The sequence below is a fragment of the Scyliorhinus canicula genome, chromosome 11 (genome assembly GCF_902713615.1).
Source record: "Scyliorhinus canicula chromosome 11, sScyCan1.1, whole genome shotgun sequence".
Lineage (NCBI taxonomy): Eukaryota > Metazoa > Chordata > Chondrichthyes > Carcharhiniformes > Scyliorhinidae > Scyliorhinus > Scyliorhinus canicula.
The window spans coordinates 14,305,564-14,333,103 of NC_052156.1; the positions used below are offsets into that span (position 1 = coordinate 14,305,564).

General features: G+C 45.4%; 1 protein-coding gene across 2 annotated transcripts; it reads right to left on the reverse strand.

Moving 5' to 3' along the window:
- glyctk (glycerate kinase) lies at positions 1-27,283 on the reverse strand. Of its 2 annotated transcripts, none has more exons than XM_038812320.1 (5): positions 26,705-27,283; positions 13,663-14,093; positions 8,376-8,527; positions 3,889-4,064; positions 1-1,162 (listed from the first exon to the last, which is right to left on the reverse strand). In XM_038812320.1, the coding sequence occupies exons 2-5, from the start codon at positions 14,049-14,051 to the stop codon at positions 254-256; spliced, it is 1,626 nt and encodes a 541-aa protein (XP_038668248.1). In that variant the 5' UTR covers positions 14,052-14,093; positions 26,705-27,283; the 3' UTR covers positions 1-253. The 2 variants fall into 2 exon arrangements, with proteins under 2 accessions (XP_038668248.1, XP_038668249.1); XM_038812321.1 differs by lacking the exon at positions 26,705-27,283 and adding an exon at positions 17,113-17,263.
- Between the last annotated feature and the right edge of the window lie 257 nt (positions 27,284-27,540).

Genomic DNA, 27,540 nt, shown 5'->3' on the forward strand with positions numbered 1-27,540 from the left:
GCACATCTCATCCAAAGTTTATCTGCATCAATTTATAATGTCAGTGCTCAACATATCAAAACCATACATACATCCATGTTCCTTTTGGTGACACACTAATGATTGACAAGGAATAGAGCAGTGTTTCTTCTAATCTATTATTTTCACATACAGTAGCAGTAATAGGATTGACAAAAGAACTGATTCTTGTTTACAGATCCCTAGAAATTAGAGAAATAAAATTTGCTGTATTTGTTGTCCCCTGGCGAAAGGCTTAAATTTCCTTGGGTTGAATAATAATTGCCTGCACATCCATGACATTAGTATTTGTCAGGCCTGTCACAATTAGATCAGCTCCATTATTGAACTTGCTAAAGAAGGTAAAGGAGTCATTGTTATTTACAAAGTCCTCCGTGTTGAGCCCTTCACCAAAGGCCTTATCAACCAGTTCAGTGTAAGCGAATGCACCAGCTGCTTCAGTAGGTCCATCTTGTCCATCGGTCCCGCCACTAAGAAAAACAACTTCATGCTTTGTAAGTGGGTCCTGCGGAACCTCTGATTTCACACCGTGTAGCTCCAAGGCTACAAGCAGGGCCAGCTCCTGATTTCGACCCCCTTTACCTTTGCCCTGCAGCTGAACTGTAGTTTCACCCCCTGCCAGAAAGCATATTGGCCTCCTGAAACTCTGCGCCTCCTCCAACAGCTCCAAACAGCGGTCCAGATGGAAGTCAGGAAGCCCCATGTTGCCAACCATCTGCAGGATCTCATCTTTCAGTTTGCTTGCATGTACATTTTGTGAATTGGCAGCTGCCAGAACGGAGCACACATATCGAATCAAAAGACTGTACAATTTGGCCACAGTCCTGACATCTCCACTGACTACAGTAGACAGGACAGAAGTGTTGTAACCCAAGCTTTCTGATTTACGTTTGGCTTCCTCCAAGGCAATTGCATTTGACCCCACAATAAAATTACATACATGGGCAAAATCCTCCTCTCGGTCCATTTTGATAACGGGCTGAGACAGAACAACTTTGACAGATTCTGGCAGGGATGATGCCAGGTTATATTTTGACAGTATCTTGTGACAGTCTTCTTTACTTTGTGAATTAGGTACAGTTGGGCCACTGGCTACAAACTCCAAACGATCTCCGACAACATCAGACATGATGAGACTCACCACCTGCCAAATAAAGAATCAAGTTTTATATTGCTCTATATTTCAACCTCTTGTACAGTTGAACCTGATTACAAGGGTTTGAATTTAATAATTTTAATAAACTTATATTTAGAGTCCCAACTCCAAAGATGATCTCAATTATTAATACAACCACTGATCATAACGGCCCTGTGGCATCATTAGCTTTTTATCGACAGCATTTCACTGTATATGATTAAAGAGATTAGATTCAGGGCAATATTCTCACTCATTTTGCCGAGATAACATATTTACAAAATCTATATGTAAATATTGTGTGTTTACTAAACTTGCTGTGATTAAATTAGTTCATAATCCATCAACAGAGACATCCTTAAGCTAAGGTAAGCGGGTGAGCACAATACATGCTGTGGCACTGCATCATACATCCCAGCACATTGGCTTTGTTCCCTGAGTTATTTGATGTCAGTAAAATGGTACAAGCGCTAGAAATGAACTCAGCAACGTTTAAGCGACAAAGGAGTAAATTTGATCCCTGCTCTTGACTGCCACCTAGGCGACTCTCACTGGAATTACCACCCAGTGATTGCAATGAACTGCAAGATTTTCACAGCTACCTTGATTCACCTGATAAATAAAACAAATATAATCTGTCAGTTTCTACTCCTTAATAATATCAAAGCAGTGAGAGTGCAGGCGAGTTGATTTTAAAACACTGTAAAGCTGTTAACGTTTGCACTTGATTAAGTGTGCCCAGCTTGCCCTCTGTACACAGTGAAGGAAATTAAGTTTCTGTATAAAAGTGTCCCAAAATGGTTACTAAGCTGAGGGCTCTTAGTTATGGGATTGTTTTTGCGGCCCTGCCATGGCCTGTCTCCTCGGCTGGAAGATGGAGTGGAGTGGGCCATTTGAATTGCAGTTTACTTTGGTGGGACTATAATATCCTGCTGGGCAGGAGGGGCCATAAGACCCTGGTCCATGAGTTTGGGCGATCACTTAGACATAAGCAAAATCACAGGATGGTAAATATCTTTATGGTTCAGGTTGAATAGCTTCCTTGACATGGTGGAACTAAGGGATATGTATCTCTAAGTAAAGGTAAAGAATCAAGTTAAAAACCAGAACGTTTTTATTTTCACAAGAAATCATTGCTCTAGATGTGACTTTCTGAACATGCAGTGCTTTAATGGAAAACAAAAGTGAGGGGTATGTTCAGTGATTGGAGATTTAAGGTGCTGGCAGAGATTGGGAGGACTTGGGAATAAAGGAAAAGTCAGTTGAGGTTCCTCCTCGTCATTATTTTCCTGCTGTGAAATTCATATGTTTAGACATCAGCTGACAAGGAGTTCAGGCATTTAAAAAAAAAATACATTTAGAGTATCCAATTCATGTTTTCCAATTAAGGGGCAATTTAGCGTGGCCAATCCACTTAGCCTGCACATCTTTGGGTTGTGGGGGGCGAAACCCACACAAACACTGGGAGAACGTGCAAACTCCACACGGACAGCGACCCAGAGCCGGGATCGAACCCGGGACCTCGGTGCCGTGAGGCAGCAGTGCTAACCACGGCGCCACCGTGCTACCCTGAGTTCAGGCAGAATGAAAATCGCTTATTGTCACGAGTAGGCTTCAATGAAGTTACTGTGAAAAGCCCCTAGTCGCCACGTTCCGGCGCCTGTCCGGGGAGGCTGGTACGGGAATCGAACCGTGCTGCTGGCCTGCTTGGTCTGCTTTAAAAGCCAGCGATTTAGCTGAGTGAGCTAAACCAGCCCCCACCGTGCCTCCCTCCTCCTTATAATTCAGTTGCCTGCTGGCACTCACGGCCGCGACTTACAAATGGCCACCTGGCCAATGTTTGGAGAAGGGCCTTTGTGCAATGTGGCTTCTGATGTCATCCTTTGTGTCTCAAGGCAATAGGGCAGAAGCAATTTGATCCACTATTTGGAACAAACAAGCTACTGGAACTGTGACATTGCATGAAGCAGCATCATGGGTGAGGGTGAGTGTCCGGGGGGGGGGGGGGGGGGGGTTGGATTCTTCATCATGGTAACAAAAGAAGAAGAACTTTAGTAAGTGCCTTTCACCACATCTGGGCATCTCAAAGTGCTTTGCAACCAATTAAATAATTTTGAACTGTAAGCTTTGTTGTAGGAAATTCTGCAGCCAATTGCACAAACATGATGAGATAATCTGTTGTAGTGATGCTGGGTTAGGGATAAATGTTGGTTAGTATTTTGGGAGACACCCTTGCTCCTCTTTGAAAAGTGTCATAGGGATCTTTCACGTGCCTGACAATGCAACACTTTTTGTTCTAAGTTTTTTTAAATTTTAGAGTACCCAATTAATTCTTTCCAATTAAGGGGCAATTTAGCGTGGCCAAACCACCTAGCCTGCACATCTTTGGGTTGTGGGGGCGAAACGCATGCAAACACGGGGAGAATGTGCAAACTTCACACGGACAGTGACCCAGAGCCGGGATCGAACCTGGGACCTCTGCGCCGTGAGGCAACAGGGCTAACCCACTGCGCCACCATACTGCCGTGACAATGCAACACTTACGCAGTACTGCACTGGGGTATGTACTCAGGACTTGATCCCATAACCTTCTGGAGAGGTGGAAGCGCTGCCACTGAGTCAGATGTGACAATGTTGATTAACACTAGTGTGGATGAAGGCCAATTGATTGCAATCTCATTCAAAGTATCACGATCAACAAAGTCTCAGTTAAGAAGCAGAAAGGGGATACAGACCTGAGCAGGACGGGCAGCTCTAGCCAATCCTCCACCCTTCAACAGGGAGAGTGTTTTGCGGACTGTGTTGAGCTCCTGAATTGTTGCCCCTTTAGCAGCAAGTTGTTTGGTCAGGCATTGTTTCTCCTCCAAAGTGATGGGTGGGATTGGAGCTGGCAATAAAGCTGACCCCCCTCCTAAAGAAACAATTGTAAAAAATTGTTATGTACATTGTTCGATCCCAGTCCCAGGTCACAGTCCATGTGGAGTCTGCACATTCTCCCATGTCTGCTTGGTTCACATCCCCACAACCCACAGAAATACCAGTTAGTTGTTAACAACAGGAAAATATTCATTAAACATGAAAAGTTTGACTGCAATACATAATAAGAAATGAACATAAACAGAGAGGAGGTTCTGAGAGATCTGGCAGACTTAAAAATAGTCAAATCTCCAGGGCCAGATGAAAAGTATTCCAGGTTATTGAGTGAGTGAAGGAAGGAAATAGCAGGGGCACTGGCAATAATGTTCAATTCCTCTCAGGCCACAGGAGAGGTGCCGGCAGACTGGAGGATAGCAAATGAGGTACCATTATTCAAGAAGGAAGGAAGGGATAAACCAGGGAATTACAGGCCAGTCAGTCTAACCTCAGTGGCGGGGAAACTATTGGAAGCAATTCTGAGACAGAATTAATCTGCACCTGGAGAGGCCGGGATTAATCAAGAACAGTCAGCATGGTTTTGTTAAGGGAGGTCATGTCTGACCAACGTGATTGAATTTTTCGAAGCGGTGTCCCAGGAGCATAGATGAGGAAATGCATTTGACGTAGTCTACTTGGACTTCGGCAAGGCTTTTAATAAGATCCCACATGGGAGACTAATAGCGAAGTTAAGAGCACATGGGATTCCCGTAAATTTGACAAATTGGATCCAGAATGTGCTGAGTGGCAGATAGCAGAGGATGATTGTGAGGGGCATTTTTCTGACTGGAAGCCTGTGTCCAGTGGGGTCACGTGGAGATCGATGTTGGGGCCCTTGCTGTTTGTGGTTTATGAATGTAGGAGGGTTGATTAGTAAGTTCCCGGATGATACGAAAATTGATGGGGTGGGAAATAGTGAGGAGGAGGCTGAGGGGGCACCACGTTGAGGTGTACAAAATTATGAGGATATAGACAGGGTAAATATCAAGAAACCTGGGCGGGAGGGCAGCACGGTGGCGCAGTGGATAGCACTGCTGCCTCACGGTGCCGAGGTCCCAGGTTCGATACCGGCTCTGGGTCACTGTCCGTGTGGAGTTTGCACGTTCTCCCCGTGTCTGCGTGGGTTTCGCCAGCACAGACACGATGGGCAGGAGGGCCTCTTTCTGTACTGTAAAACTCTAAACTAAAAATCCCCATGCATACAAACACCTTTGTTTAACATGAATACAACTAGTGTTTTACCCTGCTTACCCAGAAACACTAAATTAAACTCCCTAAATCTATACCTTATTTCTACCTCCCAACAATGCTTCCTGCCACATGTTTCAGAAGGTGATCACTCCGTAGCTGTAGAGCGATCAGGGGAGAGAGGGTAGGTGACCACCACATAAACCAGACAGAAAAAGCAGGAATGCAGGATTCCTCTGTAAGTGTGGAACTCAAAATACAGTATTCACTGTTGAATGCCAGTGCAGGTGACAACACCTTCCGAGAATGCAGTCAGAAGCAAGCACCCACATCATTGTGAGAGATGCAGCTGCATGTGGAGCACAAGGAGTTGCTGAATACAACGTTGAGTCCTGAAGGCTGTAAAGTTCTCAAGGAGCAGCAGCTCATCTTTCGAATCAGCACTTTACAGCTTTCCGGATTCATGGGGAGATGGTCGCATAGTGATGATGTCACTAAGTTCCCACAAGGTACAGGATATGCATGAATCTCAAGGCTATGTCTCTTGTTCAGACAGAGTTAACGTTCCCTAGTTCATAAGTTGCAATTGGGGTTTTAATTGTTTAATAGACTGCATCAACATATAAAGAGGATACAGGAGGGCAGCACGATAGTGCAGTGGTTAGCCCTGCTGCCTCACAGCGCCGAGGTCCCAGGTTCGATCCCGGCTCTGGGTCACTGTCTGTGTGGAGTTTGCACATTCTCCCCGTGTTTGTGTGGGTTTCGCCCCCACAACCCAAAGATGTGCAGGCTCAGTGGATTGAAAACGCTAAATTGCCCCCTACTTGGAAAAAATGAATTGGGTACTCTAAATTTATTTTTAAAATAAATAGAGGATACAGATGGTACTGTTTTGTTGTGGAGAAGTGATTACTGAAAACAATAAACTTGGAGTTGAAGAAGTCAAGACTTACTTCCTCGTTTTATCCAAGACTTATCATCGAAGCTTAACACAGTGTTCTTCAAAGTCGGGGGCGCGACCCGTGGGTGGGTCGCGGGCGGGTGTCGGGAGGGTCGCGGAGCCGTCCTTCCCGACACTCCCAATCATGCAAGTCCCCGCGCAGCAGCTGGCTTTTAATAACGCCGGCTGCAAGCAGCCATAAAATGGCCGTGAACATGTAAAAAAACCTCGGCCACATAGCGTATGTGCGCCGATGACCGGGTGCTGCCGCTATTTTTTTAAACGGTCGCAGCTTTTTGTTTCAAGTTCGGGGGGGGGGGGGGGGGGGGGGGGGAGGGGGGGGTTTATTCATGTATTTTATTCTTTTTTTTTACAAGTTCGGGGAGGGGGGGGGGGTTTATTTGATAACATTTTACAGGGAAGAAAATGCAGAACTTTGGACAGATGGAGACTCCATACCTTCCGACACCGGAAAGCTTCACCTTCATCCAACAGGTTCCATTGGAGGAGCGTGTACAAGGGCCAAAGGGACCCAAAACCATTTCCTCCATTTTTATCAGCAGCAAACAAGGAGAGAGAAAATGGTGGGTCGCTCAGGTCGGCTGGCGTGGGTTGCGAAGGTTGGCCGCGTGGCTACCGAAGGTCGGCCACATTGGGTCCCGACGGTTGGCCGGTTGGTAAAAATGGGTCCCCGGAAAAAAAGTTTGAAGAACACTGGCTTAACACGAGCTATTGCACTGGGGTATTGATTTAAATCTCGCCATATAGCTGGTGGAATGTAAATTCAGTAATTAATATCGGGAATATAAAGCTAGCCTCAGTGATGGCAACCATGAAACTATCCTGGATTTTCCTAAAATCCCATCTGGTTCACGAATGTCCTTTAGGAGAGGAAATCTACCGCCCTTATCCAGACTGGCTGACATGCAACTCCAGACCCAGAGCAGACTCTTAACCATCCTTTGAAACGGTCTGGCGAGCTACTCAGTTCAAGGACAATGCATGTTGGGCAACAAAAGCTGGCCTCACTGGCAACGCCGCCATTCTATGAAATAATTTTTAAAAATGAACACCGAGTTCAACCAATGCAGATCATAACCATTTTGCTTTGAACAGCAGTTGATCATAGAATCCCTACAGTGCAGGAGGCGGCTCTTCGGCCTATCGAGTTTGCACCGGCCCTTAGAAAGAGTCCACGCCTCCACCCTATCCCCATAACCCAGTAACCCAAGTCGACCCTTTTGGACACTAAGGGCAATTTATCATGGCCAATCCACCTAACCTGCACATATTTGGACTGTGGGAGGAAACCGGAGTACCCAGAGGAAACCCACGCAGACACGAGAACGTGCAAACTCCACACAGTCACCCGAGGTCGGAATTGAACCCCGGGTCCCTGGCGGTGTGAGGCAGTAGTGCTAACCACTGTGCCACCGTGTCTCCTTTTCCTATTTACATCTTCTCTAGCTGCATCTTTTGGTTCTTCACTTGTGTGATTACCGTGTCTTTTTGCCTTGCCCCAATCATCCCTTTTGTCATTCTCGTGCCTTCCACTCTGATCTTCCAATTTGTTCTTTCCTCTGGTTCCCTTTCGCGGCTCAAAATACTGTTACATTCCTGAGCACTCCCCAATTCTGACGAAAGGTCACGGACCAGAAAACTGAGCTTGATTTTAGCTCTGCAAGTGGGTGGATTTTGAGCGAGTCAAAAGCTCACCCAATTCACTGTCCGTGTGGAGTTTGCACATTTCCCCATGCCTCATGGGTTTCACCCTCACAACCCAAAAATGTGCTGGTTAGGTGGATTGGCCACGCTAAATTGTCCCTTAATTGGAAAAGAAAAATAATTGGATACTCTAAATTTAAATAAATAAATAAATAAGCTCACCCAATCTTTGCCACCGCAGGTGCTGCCACACCTGCTGAGTATTATCAGCATTTCCGCAATTCTTTGCTCTTGTACCCGCTCTGGTGGACACCAGTACCACACATGGCACTGCAGTAACCCCGAAAGTGCCAATGGCCATCAAACAGCCAATTTAATTTATTTCAGTGAATATTGTAAAAACTTTTACAATGGCAGTGCAACCTTCAGGTTAGCGGATATTGATCGGTGCTAAACCAGTGACGCTGAATTATTCCCACAGCAGATTTTCAATGATTAGACAAATAATTTCTATACCTGAGATAAGCACTAAAAGCAGGTCATCTGTGGTAAGTCCTTCCACTAAATGATGGATATTGTTGGCTGCCTTTAAAGCATTCACATCAGGGAGGTTATGTCTGGCTCCTTCCATTGCTTGTATTTTTGTCTGGGGCCTTAAAAGCATGTCCCTGCAGAGTTGTCAGGAGTAAAGCAGTTAAGCAATGGAGACAATATGGAATACTTTGACAAACTGCAACATTTCTATTAATTTACATGTTGACTCACAGTAATGACTAATTTTGCTCCAATCTGATGTCCAGACACATGTGCTTCAAGTAAGGGGCAACTCAACATCAACTACATGTGGTGACCCTAGTTGATTTATGCCCTAACTAACTCAGGCACACTGACGCTAATTGTGACACCCCAGTACTGGTATAATTGAGATAATCTAAGTCAGCACAGAATGGGATCAAACCCAAATGGTAGAGTCTGTATAACTTGACGGATGAGCTATTGGGGAAGCCTCTTGCTGCTATTCTTCATTACGTTGGGCAAATCCCATACATCAGGAGGGAAGTCAGAGTACATTTTGCTCCTATATAATTATAAGGTTTTAAAAGTATAAATTCTTGGAAAGTATTTTTATTCATTCATGGGAATGTGGGCATTACACCTACAGTCAGTACTTATTGCCCTTGAGAAGTGCTGGTGAGCAATGTTCCTGGAAGATATTGTACAGGCCATGTTCCATGCTAACGAAGCCTTGTTCCATGCTAACTAATGCAGATAAAATGCTGTGCAAAAGAAAAATATAAAAGAGCCGTGCAGTGAAAAACAAAAACAAATTTTAAAGAGAACTTTGGCAGTGAGCCGATATGTGAGTGGCTTGTTAGGTCACTTCAGCAGACAGTCAATAGCAACCACATTGAAAGCATGTCTCTGAGGAATTGTCAGGAATGAAGCAATTAAGCAGTGGAGGCAATATAGAATGCATTGGCCAACTGCAACTTTTCAATTAATTCACATTTGCAAGTGGATCATTTGAAATGCAAATCCATTAGTGGATTGTTTTTTATCAACCTATTTCCTGGGTCGGAATTCACATGTAGATCAGACCAGGTAAGAATGGCAGATTTACTAATTTGGGGCTGCACAGTGGCTAGCACTGCTAACTCCAAGTACTAGGGGCCCAGTTTTGAATCTGACCGTGGGCGACTTTGTGGCGTCTCCACATTTTCCTAATGTCTGCGCGGGTGCTCCGGTTTCCTCCCACAGTCCAAAGATGTGCAGGTTAGGTGGATTGGCCATGCTAAATTGTCCCTTAGTATCCGATGGCAAGGTGGATTACGTGGATGGGGGAGTGGGCCTTAGTGGGGTGCTCTTTCAGAGGGTCGGTGAAGACTCGATGGGCTGAATGGCCTCCTTCTACACTGTAGGTATTCTTATGATTCCTTCACTAAAAGGAAGTTAAGAGTTTTTCCAACAATCTGATAGTTTCATGGTTACTATTACTGATGGTTATTCCAGAATTTGTTTTAAATAATTGAATTTAAATTCCCCAGCTGCTGTGGTGGGATGTGAACTCAGATCAATAAGCCAGGCTGCTGGATTACGAGTTCAGTAAAATAACTGCCATACTATCATACTGTTCATAAATGTTTTAACATTTGTAGTTTCCAACACTTCACCGTACAGTACATTTAAACTATAGTAGTAGTGTCAGTGTGAAAAGGTTTCACTTTGCAACTGTATTCCAGTTATTGCTGATAAAGAGACCCATTAAAGCTTTTTGTCTTGCTGTTTTCCTCCTTATCCTAGTATTCTTGTGAAGTGTCCTGATGAGTGCAAGACGAAAAGCTTCAACAAGTCTCTTTTTTTCAGCAATATTCAAGTTTTGTACTATCAAACAACTATTTCAGTTATAGTGTAAATCAGGTGTAAATCAAGCCTGACTACAAAGAAAGTCCTTCCAGAGCCTTAGCACCCAATTTACTTATATACATTTTAAATCTTAACACCTAATTTATGCTGCAAAATTTAACATTGATGTAAATCTAAAACAGCTGCACACTATTTTTTAAAAATTATTTCACAGGATGTGAGAGTCGCTGGCCAGCATTTATTGACCATGAGGGGGCATTTAGGAATCAATCACATTACTGTGGATCTGGAGTCACATGTCAGCCAGACACATTAATGGACCAGATAGGTTTTTACGACAATCGACAATGGTTTCATGGTCATCATTAGACTTTTAATTCCAGATTCCAGGGCAGCATGGTAGCATAGTGGTTACCACAGTTTCTTCAAAGCTCCAAGGTCCCAGGTTCGATTCCCGCTTGGCTCACTCTGTGTGGAGTCTGCACGTTCTCTCCATGTCTAAGTGGGTTTCCTCCGGGTGCTCCAGTTTCCTCCCACAGTTCAAAGATGTGCAGGTTAGGTGGATTGGCCATGATAAATTGCCCTTAGTGTCCAAAAAGGTTAGGTGGGGTTATTGGGTGGAGGTATGGACTTAAATAGGGTGCTCTTTCCAGGAGCTGGTGCAGACTCGATGGGCCAATGGCCTCCTTCTGCACTGTAAATTCTATGCTTCTATGATTTTTATTCAATTAAAATTCCACTATCTACTGTGAATCAGGGAGCATTAGCCCCACCAGGGGCTTTTCACAGTAACTTCATTGAAGTCTACTTGTGACAATAAGCGATTATTATTATTACCCTGGATCTCTGGATTGCTAGTCCTCTGACAATTCAACTATACCTAACTTTCTCCTTATTCTTGGATTGCAGATATAACACAAGAGTCAGATTGAGGATAAGACACAAGAATAAACAGGAGGAATTCTGTCCTTTGGTGCTTTATACTATGAATATAATAATACTATATTCTAGAATAATAAGCAGTTGAATTCATTGGTTGAAAGGTACTTTCAGCAGGTATATGCAGGTATATATTTACCTAGAATCAACTAGGAATTTGAAAAGATATTTGACGATTTTACTCACTCAAAACCCATTCACTTCCCAGTTAAATCTGAGCTCATGTCTCTTCAATTATAATCCATTTTTCCTTTATAGTTTTGAAGAGTATTAATAGCAAATATTAAGATCGTCTGCAAAGTGATGTTTTAGGTTTCTGTTTATGTTCAGGTCATGGTAGAGAACAGACTTAAAACCTGCTTGACAAGGTGACCGTGCCATTTCCACAGAATTGTTAAGGAGGCCATTTGGCCTATCATTGTCTGCATGGGCTCCCGGAATGAGCAACTTACTGAGTGCAATTCACTTTCTCCCCTGGACATTCTCTCTTTTCAGATAACAGTCTAATTCTCTTTTGCACCTGCCTCCCCCACACTCACAGCCAGTGCATTCCAGGCCATTACCACCTGCTGCGTAGAAAAGGTTTCTCCTCGTATCCCTTTTGTTTCTTCTTTTACCAATTATTTTAAATCTGTGCCTCTTGTTCTTGATCCTTTCATTAGTGGGAACAGTTTCTCTTTATCTATTCTGTCAAGGCCCCTCATGATTGTGAATGGCTGGGCAGCACGGTGGTGCAGTGGGTTAGCCCTGCTGCCTCACGGCGCCGAGGTCCCAGGTTCGATCCCGGCTCTGAGTCACTGTCCGTGTGGAGTTTGCACGTTCTCCCCGTGTTTGCGTGGGTTTCGCACCCACAACCAAAAGATGCGCAGGCTAGGTGGATTGGCCATGCTAAATTGCCCCTTAATTGGAAAACTGAATTGGGTACTCTAAATTTTAAAGAAAAAAATGATTCTGAATGCCTGCATCTAATCTCATCTCAGCCTTCTTTTCGCTAAGGAAAACAGTCCTAACTTCTCTCATGCTTGGGATCATTCTTGTGAATATTTTCTGCAGCCTCTTCAAACCTTCCTAAAATGCAGCTCCCAGAACTGGATGCAATATGCAAAACTGGCGGCCAAATTAGAGACTTAAACAAATTCAACATAACCTCCCTGCTCTTGCATTCCATGCCCCTATTGCTCCGGAGACTGTATGCCTTATTAACCACACTCCTAACTAATGATTTATGCACACATACAAGGTCTCTCTGCTCTTGCACCCTTTGTATTTATACCCTTTATTTTATATTGTCTAAGTTCTTCTTACCAAAATGAATCACTTCACATTTCTCTACCTTGAATTTCATCTGCTACCTGTCTGCCAACTTGCCTATGTCTCTTTGACGTTCTCCACTAGCCCACTCACAGCTCACACTGATTCCAAGTTTTGTATCATACCCAGTGGAGTTTGAACAATGAGAGCTTATGGACAAATAAGAAATAGGAGCATAAGTAGGCCCTTCAGTCCCTTGAACCTGCACTGCCATTAAATAATGGTTAGTCTGATTGTGACCTTAAGTCCACTTTCCTTCCTGCCTGCATCCATACCATCCCCACCCACCCCCATAACCTTTCATTCTGTTGACAATTAAAATCTGTCTAACTGAGCCTGGAATATCTTAAATTAGAGGCCCTTTATACTGAAGCGGTAGTTCTAGATTCCCTCATGGGGGAAACAATCCTCTCGGCATCTATCCTGTCAAATACCTTCAGAATCTTATGTTTTAATAAGGTCAGCTTCCTCTCCCGAAGGTGGTGGCTCGTGCATTATAAGGGTCGGTGAGTAATTAGCAGCCGGAGTATCATCAATTTCTCATCTCTCAGCATTGAGGATGGCACGGTGGGGCAGTGGTTAGCATTGCTGCCTCACAGCGCTGAGGACCCGGGTTCGATCCTGTCCCTGGGTCACTGTCCGTGTGGAGTATGCACATTCTCCCAGTGTCTGCTTCGGTCTCACGCCCACAAAAAAAAAAGATGTGCAGGATAGGTGGATTAGCGATGCTAAATTGCCCCTTAATTAAAAAATAAATCTGAGAGCATTAATAAAGAGTGTTGGTAAATTATTCAACAATGTCAACTCTGTCCTCACTCGATACCCCTCGTATTAGCATTTTTAGCCCGAGTCACTGGCTAAGAACCAGGAGCACAGACACCAGCTCGGTTTTCATCTCCTTAACACAGGAGCACCAAGGCCAACTGTAGCTCCTACTTTTCTCCCCCATGTTGAAATTAGTTGATTCAGCAAGGCCAGAAACTGAATCTGCAAAACTATTGGTCAGTATAATTCCATTTTGCATTAGACCACAAATTTACCAACTGGGCTATTCAGGCAGCCCATACTGTTTGATGATGCTGTCTGATCCTCCAGTTTGATGTCCTTGGTTGGGTTTGTTAGGAAAGGGTCAGAGAAACTCATTGGAACCACTGGTTAATAGAAAAGAAAAATAGACTGAGCATTATACTCTTTTCCAGCCAGCTGAAGAATCCTCTGAATTCCAACAGGGATGCTGATCACTCCTTGGAGCAGGTGGTCTCCCAGAATCGCTTCCATAGCAGCTGCCATTCCCAACACAGCCTTTCCAAATCCAACCAGGTAGACATTCTTGTGGACAGGGAAGCACTGATTTTGTACCATCAGCCTGTCTCCTTCTATTTGAATATTATTCTTGATCATGTTTTGAGGCAAAACAGCATTGATTGCTGCCTGAAAGATCTGCAGACCGTGCTGCCGAAGGCACATTTTTTTGCTCATTACAGAGGCGATTCGATGAAGCCTCCTTGGCTGCCAGTTCTTGTAAATGAGTTGGCGGTTGGGATGAAGCCTGAAGTATCTTCCAAATGCAGTGACCATCTTAATTACTGCAGTTCACTGATTGCTCTGAACAACTTCATCCTGCCAGAAAATGAATGTAGATTAGTAAGAAGTTAATCCAATTCTGCACTGCAGCAAGCACACATTCAGCTCCATAATGAAACCTGTAGAGTAAATATCGTCATCAGAGAGATGTCATTCGGTGGTTATATATGCAATCCTTCACAAGTCACCTTATCTTCTACTTTCCATACTTTTACTCCAGATTACTTTTACTCCAGATTTCTTTCCGCCAAAATCTGTACTCCCAGATGTCATAATTGTTATTTCATTTTTCAGAGCTTCAATAAGTGAATTATAAACTAGGGTGTGACTGACAACAGAGGTTTTGTTTGGACCTGCTTGCCATTTTAACTAGAGATGTGAAGTAAATTTGGTTTCAGTCTTGACTCTTTTATCTTGAATTGTAACATTATTTCAGCTTTAGGGTGGGTTTTTCTAAAATTGCAATAAAATGATCGATGATAACATTCCTGCTTGATTAATGATAATTTATTTAATTTGCAACGCTGTTGTTGAAGTTATTAAATTTTCCAAAGCGCACACCTCATTACAACGAACAATTAACCAACAGCTAGAATTGTTAATATGATTTTAATATGTTAAAGAAAGACACGTGTTTATATAGTGCCTTTCATGATCTCAGGACATCCCAAAGCACCTTACAGCCAATTCAGTACTTCTGAAGTGTCACTGTTGTAATGTAGTTTTTCCCAGTGCAGATTGCTGTTGTTAACTAACCCCACCTCTTCCTTCAGTTACCATTCCCGAAGAGGGTTGGCGACCATGGATTCTCATTGGATTGGTCCATGATTTTACTTAGCAAAGTACTGCAGTGGTTTGCCATTGCCTTCTGCGGTATAATTACCAGGACACTCTCCTGCTTTCGCAATTGTATTGTGCATCTGGGAGTATTCGCAAGCTGATAATAAGTCCATTTGGCCATGTTATGAATGTACCTTCCAGGGCCATCAAATCCTGAACCCAGAGATTCAGCCCCAGAGGTAGGGATGTACCACTGCTGTTGTGAACAAGTTACTTTATATTATGTTGCAGGGGAACACAAAGAAGAAAGGATGTAACTGTTGCAAATCTAAACACATTTATCCTTTGGCATATTTAACCTTTATCCTGCTAAATTTTATTAATGAAACACGTGTACAGTAAGACAACAATCCAGCCGAGGTGATCAAATTTGCTGAACTATGGTAATGTAGAGCAGGGTCCACCACACACCACTGCAAGCTTACTGTTCATTACTCACTGAGCATTATACTGCAAGGAGTTATATTTGTACAGAACTTTTAATGTAAAACATTACAGGGCATTTTATAAGGCGTAAAGTGGTCATCAGTAAAATACATATAGAAACACAAACTGAGAGCCTGATCACAAAGATTTTTTTAAGGAGGCCCTGCACTGGAGTATATAGCTGTGTATTTATTAGAGAGATTACTATATATTAGAATAATGGAATGGATCCAATGTGTCAAAGACAGTTGAGATAGCAAATAACAATAGTGCACGATTGACCTCTTTATTTTACTATTGCCTTTGCAGTGAAAAATGTAGTCCACATCTACATTAACAGATCTGACCAATGCTGGTGTTTTAAGTTTGAGGCTCCTTCAAGCTCCGGGGGTATATGCACCCTGTGGTTCCTTTAGTGAATAAATGCACTAGGTGGTGGGACATGGAGGCACACAGACCATAAAGGTCCCGTGATTGATTTCCAAGCTGAGCTAAGCTAATTGGTCTTAATGCATAGGTGATGTAATTGGTCTCCACATCTCTCAGCTGGGGGAGAGGAAACATCAATCTGGGTTCCTGTTTGCTAACCAGCAACCTGATGCAGGTGTGCGAATCTGGATTCAGACTGGTTACCCTATCCTGTTGAATAGTTTGGAAATACTCATTGTCCAGACTTATATACACAGAAATATAGGAACAGGAAGAGGCCATTCAGCTCCTCAAGCACGTTGCTACATTCAATGTGATCATGACTGATCTACATCTTCAGGGCAGCATGGTGGCCCAGTAGTTAGCACTGCTGCCTCACGGCACCGAGGTCCCAGTTTCGATCCCGGCCCTGGGTCACTGTCCCTATGGAGTTTGCACATTCTCCCCGTGTTTGCGCGGGTTTCGCCCCCACAACCCAAAGATGTGCAGGGTAGGTGGCTTGGCCATGCTAAATTGCCCCTTAACTGGAAAAAATTAATTGGGTACTCTAAATTTTTAAAAAATGACTGATCTACATCTTAACTACTACCCATCTCGCTTCTGTAAACTTTTACAAACATGCCGGACAAAAATCAGTCATCAACAGCTACTGCGCCTAATACCTCAGCACAAGGCATTGCCTTTGGGAGATGTGGGGAGAAGAAAAAAAGTTGCTGGGAAGCGGAGGAGCAAAATTAAACATTGAAAGGAAAGTTCTGTAAATCTTTAGCTATCTTCCTTCAACTCGTCCCCTTAGCTTGTTTTGGGGGGGAAAAAACACAAATAAAACTGCCTATAAACAATGAAATCAAATTTTCCCGAAAAGAAATTCGGAGATGCTTGTAACAATATATTTGATTTTATTATTTAACATTGATTCAAGGATGCAGCAGGTTAAGGGGGACAGTAGTTACAAAATAGCCAGGCACAAATCTCCAGTGATAATCTCTTGCCAAAGCAACTGTTAATTATTAGTCGACCATAGGTCACCGCATGAAATGTTACTTCTAAAATGAAATGCTGACCCAAAGTTGTCCAAACTTATTCTACACAGTCAGGACTGCAAACTGGACTTTAAAAAAAGTAGCCAGGGTTCCCCCAAATAACTGTAGATCCTTTATGGTTAAGGAGCAGCGGGCAAATTGGCTCGTCGGTGCTCAGTCAAGGGGTGAATTCGTGATACTCGATTGGGTCAGCACTTTCACTCCCGTCTGTGTCCCAGTTATAGCATAATGCGCATTTCCCTGTGTCTGCTGCTGCGCATACGGGTTGAACGCCGTGTTGATATGCAGGACAATCTGCAAGCGCTTCACACTCTTACCTTTCAGGCCATGGCTGCTGGCAGCGAAAACTAAACCTCGACCTCAAATGCAATGCACGGCAGTCAGCCTATCGCCTGATGAATAATTGTGGGCGTTGTAGATCCACCCACCACCCCCTGCTCCTTCTCAGCCCACCGCCATTTCTCTCCTCCCTACCACCTCTTCACAAATGCCTCCTCTTCCTTACAACTCTCCTCTGTCCAACCACCTCTACTTCCCCGAGGATGAAAGGAATTTTCCAACTTCAATTGTTTAATGTTTTCGAGATGTTTCTACTCATGGGGGTTAGTAGGGGCCAAAATGAGGAGCCTCAAGCATACAGTCCTCACTCATAAATCCCATTGGATGGAAGGATTGAGAAGCAGAGGACACAGGTTTAATAAAGGTGATTGGCAAAAGAAGCAATGGCGACATGAGGAATTACTTTTTCACCCTGCAAGTGGTTAGCATCTGGATTGCACTGCCGGAGAATGTGGCGGTGACGGGGGGGGGGATTTAGATTGTTATCTGTAAAGGAAGAATGCGCAGGGTTATGGGGAAAAGGCAGGAGAATTGCTGCTTCAGAGAGCCAACCCAAACTGACAGGCTGAATGGCCTCCTGTGTTGTAACCATTTTGTTGTCCAATAAAGAATTCAGGAGAGGGGTGGTGCAGTGGTTAGCACAGGGACTGCGGCGCTGAGGACCCGGGTGCGGGTGGAGTTTGCACATTCTCCCCGTGTTTGCGTGGGTTTCACCCCCAAACCCAAAGATATGGTTAGGTGGATTGGCCACGCTAAATTGCCCCTAAAAAAATTGGTTAAAAAAATAATTGGGTACTCTAAATTTAAAATAAAAATTTTAAAAAAGAAATCAGGAGAAAATGTTTGACCCAGACAGTGGTGTGAAATTAGAAGTTAGTTAAGGTGAATAGCAAGATGCATTTAATTGAAGATGGATAAACACGTGGGACAAAGGAATAGGTTATGCTGATAGGGTTATATGTAGTTCGATGGGAGGGGACTTGTGATATATAAACACTGACCTGGGTCAGTTGGACACGGTGGCTGTTTGCTCTCTATAGATTGGCTAATCAGGACAACATTTGATTTGATTTATTGTCACATGTACCGGAGTATAGTGAAAAGTATTTTTCTGCGGCCGAGGGAACGTACACAGTACATACATCGTAGACAAAAAGAATAATCACGTACAGGGACAGGACAGATAGGGCAGAGACGGACCGACTGATTAAGGAAATTCTACGGACGGACAGGAGTTACGCGGAATCCCCGAGGCTAGAGTTACTCAGGAAACGACAGAGGCTGCGGCCGAATTTGGGGTGCTGACTACAGGCAAGGCTGTAGAGCAGCTTAGAAAGGTAAAAGGCGCGAATTATAGAATGCTTGTGCAGAAACTGAGGAAGAGGGAAGCGGCTAAGGAAATAGGGAGGGTTGTGGATGGGGAAGGCAATCTAGTGGGTGATCCAGCAGGGCTGAACAAGGTCTTTAGGGACTTTTATAGGAAGCTGTACATTTCGGAACCGACCGGGGGGGATGGATGAGGCGATTCCTGAATGGACTGACCTTCCCAAGAGTGGGGAGGGGTTGGTGGACGGACTGGGGGCCCTGGTCAGGATCAAAGAGGTATTGGGTGGCCTGAAGGTCATGCAGTCAGGTAAAGCCCCGGGACCGGACAGGTATCCGGTGGAGTTTTTCAAAAAATTTGCCGAGATAGTGGGGCCGGTGCTGGTCAGGGTCTTTAACGAGGCAAGAGACAGAGGAAGTTTACCCCCGAAGATGTCGCAGGCCACAGGCCACCATCTTGCTCAATCTGAAACGGGATAAGGACCCGGAGGCCTGTGGGTCATACAGGCGAATCTCTTTGATCTACGTAGACGCCAAGTTACTGGCCAAAATTTTGGGGACCAGAATTGAGGATTGCGTACCGGATGTAATTGTGGAGGACCAAACCGGGTTTGTAAAGGGGAGGCAGCTGGTGGCCAACATAAGAAGGCTGCTCAACGTGATTATGATGCCCCCGGAGAGTAGGGAGGTGGAGATAGTGGCAGCCATGGATGCTAAAAAGGCTTTTGACCGGGTCGAGTGGGATTATCTGTGGGAGATACGAGGATGGTTCTGTTCGGGGCAGGGTTCATCGACTGGGTTAGGCTATTGTATCAGGCCCCGGAGGCGAGTGTAAGGATGAACAGGACGACATTGGGCTACTTTAGACTCCACCGTGGAACAAGACAGGGCTGCCCTCTTTCCCCACTGCTGTTTGCACTGGCCATAGAGCCGCTGGCAAAAGCATGGAGAGCTTCTAGGGGCTGGAAAGTGCTGGTCCGGGGGCGGGGGAGGGGGGAGGGGGGGGGGGGGGGGGGGGTTGTGGAGAGTGGAACATAGAGTCTCGTTATACGCGGATTATCATAGAATTTACAGTGCAGAAGGAGGCCATTCGGCCCATCGAGTCTGCACCGGCTCTTGGAAAGAGGACCCTACCCAAGGTCAACACCTCCACCCTATCCCCATAACCCCACCCAACACTAAGGGCAATTTTGGTCACTAAGGGCAATTTATCATGGCCAATCCACCGAACCTGCACATCTTTGGACTGTGGGAGGAAACCGGAGCACCCGGAGGAATCCCACGCGCACACGGGGAGGATGTGCAGACTCCGCACAGACAGTGACCCAAGCCGGAATTGAACCTGGGACCCTGGAGCTGTGAAGCAATTGTCCTATCCACAATGCTACCGTGCTGCCCCGATGATCTGTTATATGTATCGGACCCAATGGTGGGGATGGATGGTATTATGGCAACCCTGAGGGAATTTGTCCGGTTCTTCGGATACAAACTGAACATGGCTAAGAGCGAGTTGTTTGTAATTCAGGCGAGGGGGCAGGAGAGTAGGCTGAAGGGGTTGCCGTTCAGGCTAGTGGGGGAGAGTTTCCGATATTTGGGGATTCAGGTGGCACGGGACTGGGGCAGGTTGCATAAGCTCAACCTATCCCGACTGGTGGAACGAGTGAGGGAGGAGGTCCGGAGGTGGGATGCGCTCCCGCTGTCATTGGCTGGGTGGGTGCAGACTGTTAAGATGACGATTCTCCCGCGGTTCTTGTTTGTTTTTCAGCGTCTCCCCATCTTTATCCCGCGGTCCTTCTTTAAGAGGCTGAATAAAGTTATTCTGGGATTTGTATGGGCAGGGAAGTCCCCGCGGGTGAAGAGGGTGATGCCTGAAAGGAACAGAGGAGAAGGGGGGCTGGCGTTGCCAAACTTCAGCAACATAGCGATGATAAGGAAATGGATGGTGGGTGCGGGGTCGGTTTGGGAGCGGATGGAGGCTGCTTTGTGCAGGGGCACTAGCTTAGCAGCCCTGGTCACGGCGCCTCTGCCACTTTCTCCGGCACGGTACTCCACCAGCCCGATAGTGGTGGCGGCTCTTCGGATCTGGGGCCAGTGGAGGAGGCATGTAGGGGAGGTAAGAGCATCGGTGTGGACCCAATCTGCGGCAACCACCGAATTGCCCCAGGGAACATGGATGGGGGGGGGTATTGTGAGGATGCGGGATCTGTTCCTGGAAGGGAGCTTTCCGAGCATGAGGGCGCTGGAGAAGTTTCGGCTGGCGAGAGGGAACGACTTTAGATACTTGCAGGTGAGGGATTTTGTACGCAGACTGGTGCCGTCCTTCCCACGTCTCCCGCCAAAGGAGAGGCAGGATAGAATAGTTTCTAGGGGAGAGGTGGGATCTGATCCAGTTTAAGGTCATGCACCGGGCCCACACGACGGTGGCCCGGATGAGCAGATCCTTCGGGCTGGAGGACAAGTGTGCTAGATGCGCCGGAGGGCCGGCTAACCATGTACACATGTTCTAGTCGTGCCCTAAACTCAGGGGGTATTGGCAAGGATTCACAGATGTCATGTCCCGGGTATTGAAAACTGGGCTGGTAATGAGCCCGGAGGTGGCAATCTTTGGGGTTTTGGAGGGCCCGGGAGTCCAGGAAGAGAGGGAGGCCGCATTCTGGCCTTTGCTTCCCTGGTAGTCCGGCGACGAATACTGTTAGCATAGAGGGACTCAAAGCCCCCGAGGGCTGAGGTATGGCTATCAGACATGGCGAGCTTTCTTGGCCTAGATAAAGTCAAGTTCGCCTTGAGAGGTTTGCTACTAGGGTTCGCCCGAAGGTGGCAGCCATTTATTGACTTCTTCGCAGAGGGGTTAAGCGTCAGCAGGGGTGGGCCGCTAGAGTAGAGTAGAATAGGGGGATATTGAGGCAGGTCCGTGCGTGAACAGAGCCGTGGTTTGCACCATGTTTAATTTGTAATTTGTGTCTGGACTTCTTTTTGTTTTTGTACTGTACAATGTCACTTTTTCTATATGCCTAAACTACCTCAATAAAATTGTTTGTTTAAAAAAAAAGAATAATCAACAGAGTACATTGATAAATGGTACATTGACAAACAGTGATTGGTTACAGCGCAGAACAAGGGGCCAAACAAAGCAAATACATGAGCAAGAGCAGCATAGGGCGTTGTTACAGGGAACAGATCAGTCCGAGTGGGAGACGTTGAGGAGTCCTGTAGCTGTGGGGAAGAAGCTGTTCCTATGTCTGGCTGTGTGGGTCTTCAGACTTCTGTACCTTCTGCCTAATGGAAGGGTCTGGAAGAAGGCAATGCCTGGGTGTGAGGGGGTCTCAGATAATGCTGACTGCCTTCTTGAGGCAGTGGGAGGTGTAACAGAATAATTGTAAGCGTGGCAAGCTTGTGTGATGCGACGGTCTGTGTTCACCAAACTCTGCAGTTTCTTGCGATCTTGGATCGAGCAGTTGCCATACCAAGCTGTGATGAAGCCGGATAGGATGCTCTCTATGGCACATCTGTAGACGTTTGTGCAGACATGCCGAATTTCTTCAGCTTCCGTAGGAAGTGGAGATGTTGTTGGGATTTCTTGACTGTTGCATCAACGTGAGTGGACCAGGACAGACTGGTGGTGATGGTGACCCCCAGGAACTTAAACCTATAGACCATCTCCACTTCGGAGCAATTGATGCAGACGGAAGTGTGTGTCGTGCTACGCTTCCTGAAGTCGATGATCTGTTCTTTGGTCTTTCCAACATTTAGAGAGAGGTTGTTTTCGGTACACCATGCAACCAAGTGATTTATTTCCCTCCTGTCCTTCTGTAGACTGATTCATCGTTGTTTGAGGTACGATCCACCACATTCGTATCATCCACAAACCTATAGATTGAGTTGGAGTTAAATTTTGCCACATAGTTGTGTGTATAGGGAGTACAGTAGAAGACACATCCTTGCGGGGCCCCGGTGTTGAGGACTATTGTGGAGGAGGTGCTGTACCTATCCTGACAGATTGCGGTCTATTGGTGAGGAAGTCAAGGATCAGGGTGCATAGGGTGAAATTAAATGAAAATCGCTTATTGTCACGTGTAGGCTTCAAATGAAGTTACTGTGAAAAGCCCCTAGTCGCCACATTTCGGCGCCTGTTCGGGGAGGCTGTTACGGGAACAGAGTTACGGGTGGGGTCAAGTCCAAGATTGCAGAGTTTGGTTATTAGTCTTGTCGGGATAATGGTATTGAAGGCGGCGCTGTAGTCTATGAACAGCAGTCTGACGTAGGTGTCCTTGTTGTTGAGGTGTTCGAGTGTTGATTGTAGAGCCGGGGGATAGCATCTGCTGTGGACCGGTTGCAGTGATAGGCAAACTGCAGTGGATCGACACTGGGAGGCTGGCATTGATCCATCTCATGACTGGCTGTTCGAAGCATTTCATGATAACAGACGTCAGGGCCACTGGTTGGTAGTCATTGAAGCAGGCTACCTTGTTCTTCTTAGGTACTGGTATTATGGTGGTCTTCTTGAAGGAGTAAGGGACCTCAGAGCAGATGAGTGAGGTGTTGAGGATATCTGTGAATACACTCACCAGCTGGTCTGTACAGACTCGTGCTTGTCCAAGGTCTCCATCAGGACCCGTCGCTCTCCGCGGATTCATTTTCAAGAAGGCTGCTCTTACCTCTGAGACTGTAATAGTGGGTATGGGTGTGGCCAGGGCTGTTGGGGCGGGTGGCACTGATGCATTGGCTGACTGCTCAAAGTGGGCATAGAACTTGTTCAGATCATCGGGTAGGGATGCTGCAGCCCCAGATATTCTGTCTGGCCTTGCTTTGCAACCTGTGATCTTGTGTAGGCTCTGCCATAGTCATTGTGGGTTAGTGTTGTTGGCCTGGGACTCTAGTTTGATGGGTATTGTCGTTTTGCATCCCTGATGGCTTTCCATACGTCGTACCTAGATTTCTTATATAGGTCAGGGTCATCAGACTTGAATGCCTCCGTCCAGAACTTCAGCAGGGAGTGAACCCTTTGGTTGAGCCAGGGCTTCCGATTGGGGAAGACCTGTATTGTCTTCTTTGGTACACAGTCCTTGACACACATACTGATGAAGTCAGTGACGGTGGTTGCGTACTCATTGGGTTGTCCAGTAGTAATGTGTTAATAGTTATGGGAGTAAGTTAGTGATGTGTGCTATGATGCAACAGTGACATCAGCTGTCACATTCCAGACACTGTGTAGAAAGATGGAAGTCTGTACACAAGAAGCTTACTTAGAAGCTTATTTACATAGTGTAAATAAAGTAGTTTTCACAGAAATGAATTATAGAATCCCTGTGCAGATGGCCATTTGGCCCATCAATTCTGCACCAACTCTCTGGAGAGAAAATGGAATTATAGACCAGTAAGCCTAACATCGGTAGTGGGGAAAATTCTTGAATCCATTATCAAGGGCTTTATATCGGAACATTTAGAAAGCCATGGCAGGATCAGTCAGAGTCAGCATGCATCTATGAAGGATGAAGGGGAAATTAAGCTTGACAAATCTGTTAGAATTCTTTGAAGAGGTAACCAGTACAGTTGACAAGGGGGAGTCAGTCGATGTGGCATATTTGGACTTTCAGAAGGCGTTTGACAAAGTCCCGCATAAGAGATTATTGTGCAAAATTAAACGAATGGGATTGGGGGAAGAGTATTGAGGTGGATAGAAAACTGGCTGGCAGAGAGGAAACAAAGAGTAAGAATTAATCGGTCCTTTTCAAATTGGCAGGCAGTAACTAGTGGGGTGCCACAGGGATCGGAGCTGGGACCCCAGCTATTCACAATATATATTGATGATTTGGATGAGGGAACAAAATGTAACATCTCAAAGTTTGCATACCGGATTAGGCTATTGAGTTGGATGATCAGCCATGATCGTGATAAATGTGGAGCAGGTTCGAAGGGCCAAAAGGCCTCCTCCTGTTCCTATCTTCTATGTATCTATAAGAGCAGTACCTAGGCCCACACCCCCACCCTATCCCCGTAACCCCACCTAGCCTTTGGACACCAAGGGGCAAATTAGCATGGCCAATCTACCTAACCTGCACATCTTTGGACTGTGGGAGGATACCAGAACCACCGGAGGAAACCCACGCAGACATGGGGAGGAAGTTCAAATTCCACACAATAACCCAAGGTCGGAACTGAACCAGGGTCCCTCGCACTGTGAGGCAGAAGTGCTAACCACTGTGCCGCTCCTAAGAAATGTAACTGAGTTAGACCCGAGTCACTCATGAATAGAGGAAAATCTTCCCATTATTTTCATTGGATTGGATTTGTTATTGTCACATGTACCAAGGTACAGTGAAAAGTATTGTTCTGCGTACAGTTCAGACAGATCATTCCATACTTGACAAAAATACATAAGGCAACATAAATACACAATGTAAATACATAGACACAGTCGTCGGATGAAACATACAGAGTGCGGTACTACTCAGTAGAGAAGATGTGTGAAGGGATCAGATCAGTCCACAAGAGGGATGTTTAGGAGTCTGGTAACAACAGGAATTTGAAGCTGCCAACCATCTCTACCTCGGCTCCATTGATGCAGACAGGGGTGTGTACGACACTTTGCTTCCCGAATTCAATGACCAGCTTTTTGCATCAATGAAGGAGATACTTTTGTTGTGACACCACTCCACTAGGTTCTCTATCTCCCTCCTGTATTCTGACCTCCTGTTCCTATCTTCTATGTATCTATAAGAGCAGTACCTAGGCCCACACCCCCACCCTATCCCCGTAACCCCACCTAGCCTTTGGACACCAAGGGGCAAATTAGCATGGCCAATCTACCTAACCTGCACATCTTTGGACTGTGGGAGGATACCAGAACCACCGGAGGAAACCCACGCAGACATGGGGAGGAAGTTCAAATTCCACACAATAACCCAAGGTCGGAACCCAGTCTTCTAATATGACCAGTTTATGTACTGTAAACCCAGTGTAAAAATAAGTATTGAGATTCAAGGTGCGGGGGGGGGGGTTTGATAGAATAGATAGAGAAAAATTATTCGCTTGTGAGTCATTAAGCAGAGTTCATAGATTTAGAATCATTGACAAAGATCTAGACAGATGACGAGAAAAACGTTTCTCACTCAGATCATTGGTAGGATCTGGAATTCTCTGCTGATTTCAGCAATAAGTTTAAAGGGGTGTTGGTCAGATACTTGACGATGAAGAACTAGCAGGACAGACAAAAAGCAGGGGCTGGGGTGGGAGGGAACTAAGTAGAGCTGTTCTTTCAAAGAGCCAGAACAAGCATGATGGGCTGAAGGCCTTATGTGCTGTACATTTCTATGATTATATGAAGCACCAAGTGCAGTAAAACAGAAAATGGAAATACTCAGCAGGACAGGAATATTCTGTGGAGAAGGAAACAGAATTAATGTTTTAAGTTGGTGACTTTTCAGGGCAGCACGGTGGCCTAGTGGTTAGCACAACCGCCTCACGGCGCTGAGGTCCCAGGTTCGATCCCGGCTCTGGGTCACTGTCCGTGTGGAGTTTACACATTCTCCCCGTGTCTGCGTGGGTTTCGCCCCCACAACCCAAAAATGTGCAGAGTAGGTGGATTGGCCACACTAAAATTGCCCCTTAATTGGAAAAAATAATTGGCTAATCTAAATTTAAAAAAAAAAAAGTTGGTGACTTTTCATAAGAAATTGAAAAATTAGTTGTGCCGGTTTTGAGCAATCACAAAGGGGAGGAGCTGAAAGAACTAAAACAAAGGTTTTTGATCAGGTGGAAGGCAAGAGAGATTAAATGACAAGAGAGATCACAATGCCAGGCAAAAGGGTGCAAACGGGCCAAGTAAAGACACAATAGATGGAAATAAAAGCAAATGACTGCAGATGCTGGAATCTGAAACAAAACCAGAAAATACTGGGCAATCTTGAGCAGGTGTGTCAGCATCTGTGGAGAGGTGGGACCTAACGTTTCAAGTCTGGAAGACTCAAGGGATGACTTGACTCTTTGACAAAGAGTCATCCAGACTCTCAACTTCACAGATGCTATCAAACAATAGATGTATGTAGAGGAGCTGGAAATAGGAAAATCTAGAACCATCATGATGGCAGAATTATCACCAACAGATGCCATCTAAAAACAATGAGGCCGAGGTTATAATCGTAAATCAGTATTCAATCCTGAAGGCAGTAAAGTGCCTAACAGAATGATGTGATGTTGTACCTCTAGTTTACATTAATCTTCATAGAAAGGAAAAAACAAAATACTTGCCTTTTAGAGTCAAAGGGTTTTGAAGGATTGCCACTGGTGTAATGTAGGAAATGGAAGTGTAGGAAGCAGAGTTCAGAATGGGATTGGAGAATTTAAACAAAAAGGCATTCACTGCCTAAACTGCCAGTCAGGGCCGAAACGCTCAACTCATTTAAAAGGCACCTGGATCTGAATCTGAATTGCTGTCATTTGCAAGGTCAGGTGCTGGAAAGTGGAATTAAAACACACGGTTGGTTTCCTTTCTGGCTGGCGTAGACACAGTGGGCTGAATGGCCTCCTTCTTCGCCAGAACCTGAAATCTAGGCCAAATTCAAGAATGCCAAATTTCAAACCATCTCAACAGGAGAACGCTGATTGGTCGGCAGGGCAACTGTGCTGCTGCGGTGAAAGCAACAGGGAATGAACAATTAAATGAATGATGACATAAAATAAATACTAAAACAATTGAAATAGCAAAATAGATGTGGTGATGAGGGAAGTTGCAAAACAATGGATGCAGAAGAGGTATAAAATGGAAAAGCAGGATTATCACCCACACATCTAGGGAGTTAACCCCCTAAGCAAGATGGCGGCGCGGTCAGCAGCAGCGAGGTCAATGCGCATACTCATTAGCCTCGCTCATGCGTGTCCATGACAACTACGTGGTTAGTATTATGGGTAATGGCCGACAGACGTCTCATTTGGTTGCAGAGAATGCCAGAGACCACGCCCCCACCGTCTGACATCTGGCCGGGGGGGGAGGTGGCAGGGCGCCAAGAACCATGGGTAATGGTTGAACAGCCACTCACGGAGCCAGGTAGAAGGACGCCGAGGGCTAGAAGCCGCGCCCCTCTTCC

Coding starts and splice junctions, on each gene's coding strand:
- glyctk (XM_038812320.1), bottom strand. CDS start 14,051: ATGGTCACTGCATTTGGAAGATACTTCAGGCTTCATCCCAACCGCCAA. Junction 8,528..13,662: donor CTTCAGCTGGCTGGAAAAGA/GTATAATGCTCA, acceptor ACAACTCTGCAG/GGACATGCTTTTAAGGCCCC. Junction 1,163..3,888: donor GAGCTGCCCGTCCTGCTCAG/GTCTGTATCCCC, acceptor TTTATTTGGCAG/GTGGTGAGTCTCATCATGTC.